Source organism: Priapulus caudatus, unplaced genomic scaffold (assembly GCF_000485595.1).
Source record: "Priapulus caudatus unplaced genomic scaffold, Priapulus_caudatus-5.0.1 Scaffold12581, whole genome shotgun sequence".
Taxonomy (NCBI): Eukaryota; Metazoa; Priapulida; class Priapulimorpha; order Priapulimorphida; family Priapulidae; genus Priapulus; species Priapulus caudatus.
Genome location: NW_014589642.1, coordinates 1 through 1,523, shown reverse-complemented (window position 1 = coordinate 1,523; position 1,523 = coordinate 1). Strand labels below are relative to the sequence as shown.

The 1,523-nt window shown below is 44.3% G+C and overlaps 1 protein-coding gene across 1 annotated transcript; it reads right to left on the bottom strand.

Annotated features, from left to right (window-relative positions):
* Positions 1–106: 106 nt before the first annotated feature.
* LOC106820391 (bacitracin transport ATP-binding protein BcrA-like) lies at positions 107–746 on the bottom strand (the record flags this gene model as incomplete). The annotated part of the gene is given in 3 exon segments (XM_014824913.1): positions 107–255; positions 258–334; positions 502–746. Coding segments are annotated over 3 exon segments (471 nt in total), but the record flags the coding sequence as incomplete, so codon positions are not given.
* Between the last annotated feature and the right edge of the window lie 777 nt (positions 747–1,523).

The window sequence follows — 1,523 nt, the reverse complement described above, 5'->3', positions numbered from 1 at the left end:
CCGCGTCTCTGTTTACGAGGGAAGTAAAAATAGCATCTAGTGAGGCATTCGAGGGTAAATCATCCGCCTGATAGGCTTTGAGTGCAGCAAAACTATCCGAAAACACCGTTTGTCCTGCATTCATAATCTGCACTCGATGACACACTGCTTCAACTTCCTGCAAGATATGCGTAGACAGAATCACACTATGATCTTTAGCTAAGGCACTAATCAAGCGGCGGATTTCTTGAATTTGAATCGGATCTAACCCACGGTTGGTTCATCTAAAATAATCACCGCAGGTTCATGGATAATCGCCTGCGCGATGCCTACACGTTGCTGATAACCTTTGGATAGTTAGCAATCAAACGCTGTTGCATTGCTGCTAAACCACAACGCTGCAATACCTTTTCCACCGCCTTATTGACGTCTGCTTTAGCAATATCATGTAAACGCGCGCAATAACGTAGGAATTCAATCACACGCATATCAGTATAAAGTGGCGGTGTTTCGGGTAAATACCCCAATTGACGCTTTGCCTTCACGGGCTGTTCTAACAGGTCGATGCCATTGATAGTCACCGTGCCACTATGGGGGGCGATATTACCCGTTAACATCTGCATAGTAGTGGATTTTCCCGCGCCATTTTGCCCTAATAAGCCCAGCACTTCGCCTTGATGCAATGAGATACTGACATCATTAACGGCATGATGCTTGCCATAATAACGGTGTAAATGATCCGCTTGTATTAGTATGCCCTGCGACATATTTTCCCCTATTGTTTTTGTTGTATAAAACACCCATAGGATGAATTGTTATCGCTCTTTGGCCTAAAAGCTAGTTACCATTTATTTAACATCATAATAAATATTAAATATGATGCCGCACTCCCCTGTATTTCACAGATCAGCGAGCCTCATATAGGCACATAGACTTTGCCTAAGACAAAAAAAGCACTTCATAAAGAAGTGCTTTTTTCAATAAGGCTCAAGGCTAAATATGATGTCTTTGGATAATCTCGACAAGTACATCGTCACTTCACACAACGATTGCGATCATTCAAGCCCAAGCAAAAAGGTAAGCCTGAGCTTTCCCAAGCTTTAGTGACTTCTTAGCCCTAAATCAAGCTAGATTTATCTCGCACTGTTAACCATATAGTCAACGGCTGCTTTTACTTCATCATCAGATAATGACAAATTGCCGCCTTTTGGAGGCATTGCACCTTTACCTTTTATTGATGAGTTATACAAAGCATCCTTTCCTGTTGCAATACGTGGAGCCCAAAGCGCTTTGTTACCCAACAATGGGGAGCCTGCTACACCTGTTGCATGACAGGCAAAGCACGATGATTTATACACTTTCTCACCATTTAGTGCTGTCTTAGCCATTACGGCTGAAGAAGCGACTGCGGCTTGAGCCACTGACGCGGGTACTTCTGGCGCTGCCGTTTTAATCGGAGCTTGTACAGGCACAGGTGCTTTAGTTACTGGCTCAGTGGCCACTGCAGGGGCGACAGGAGCACTTGGTACTGCTGGTATTTCCGG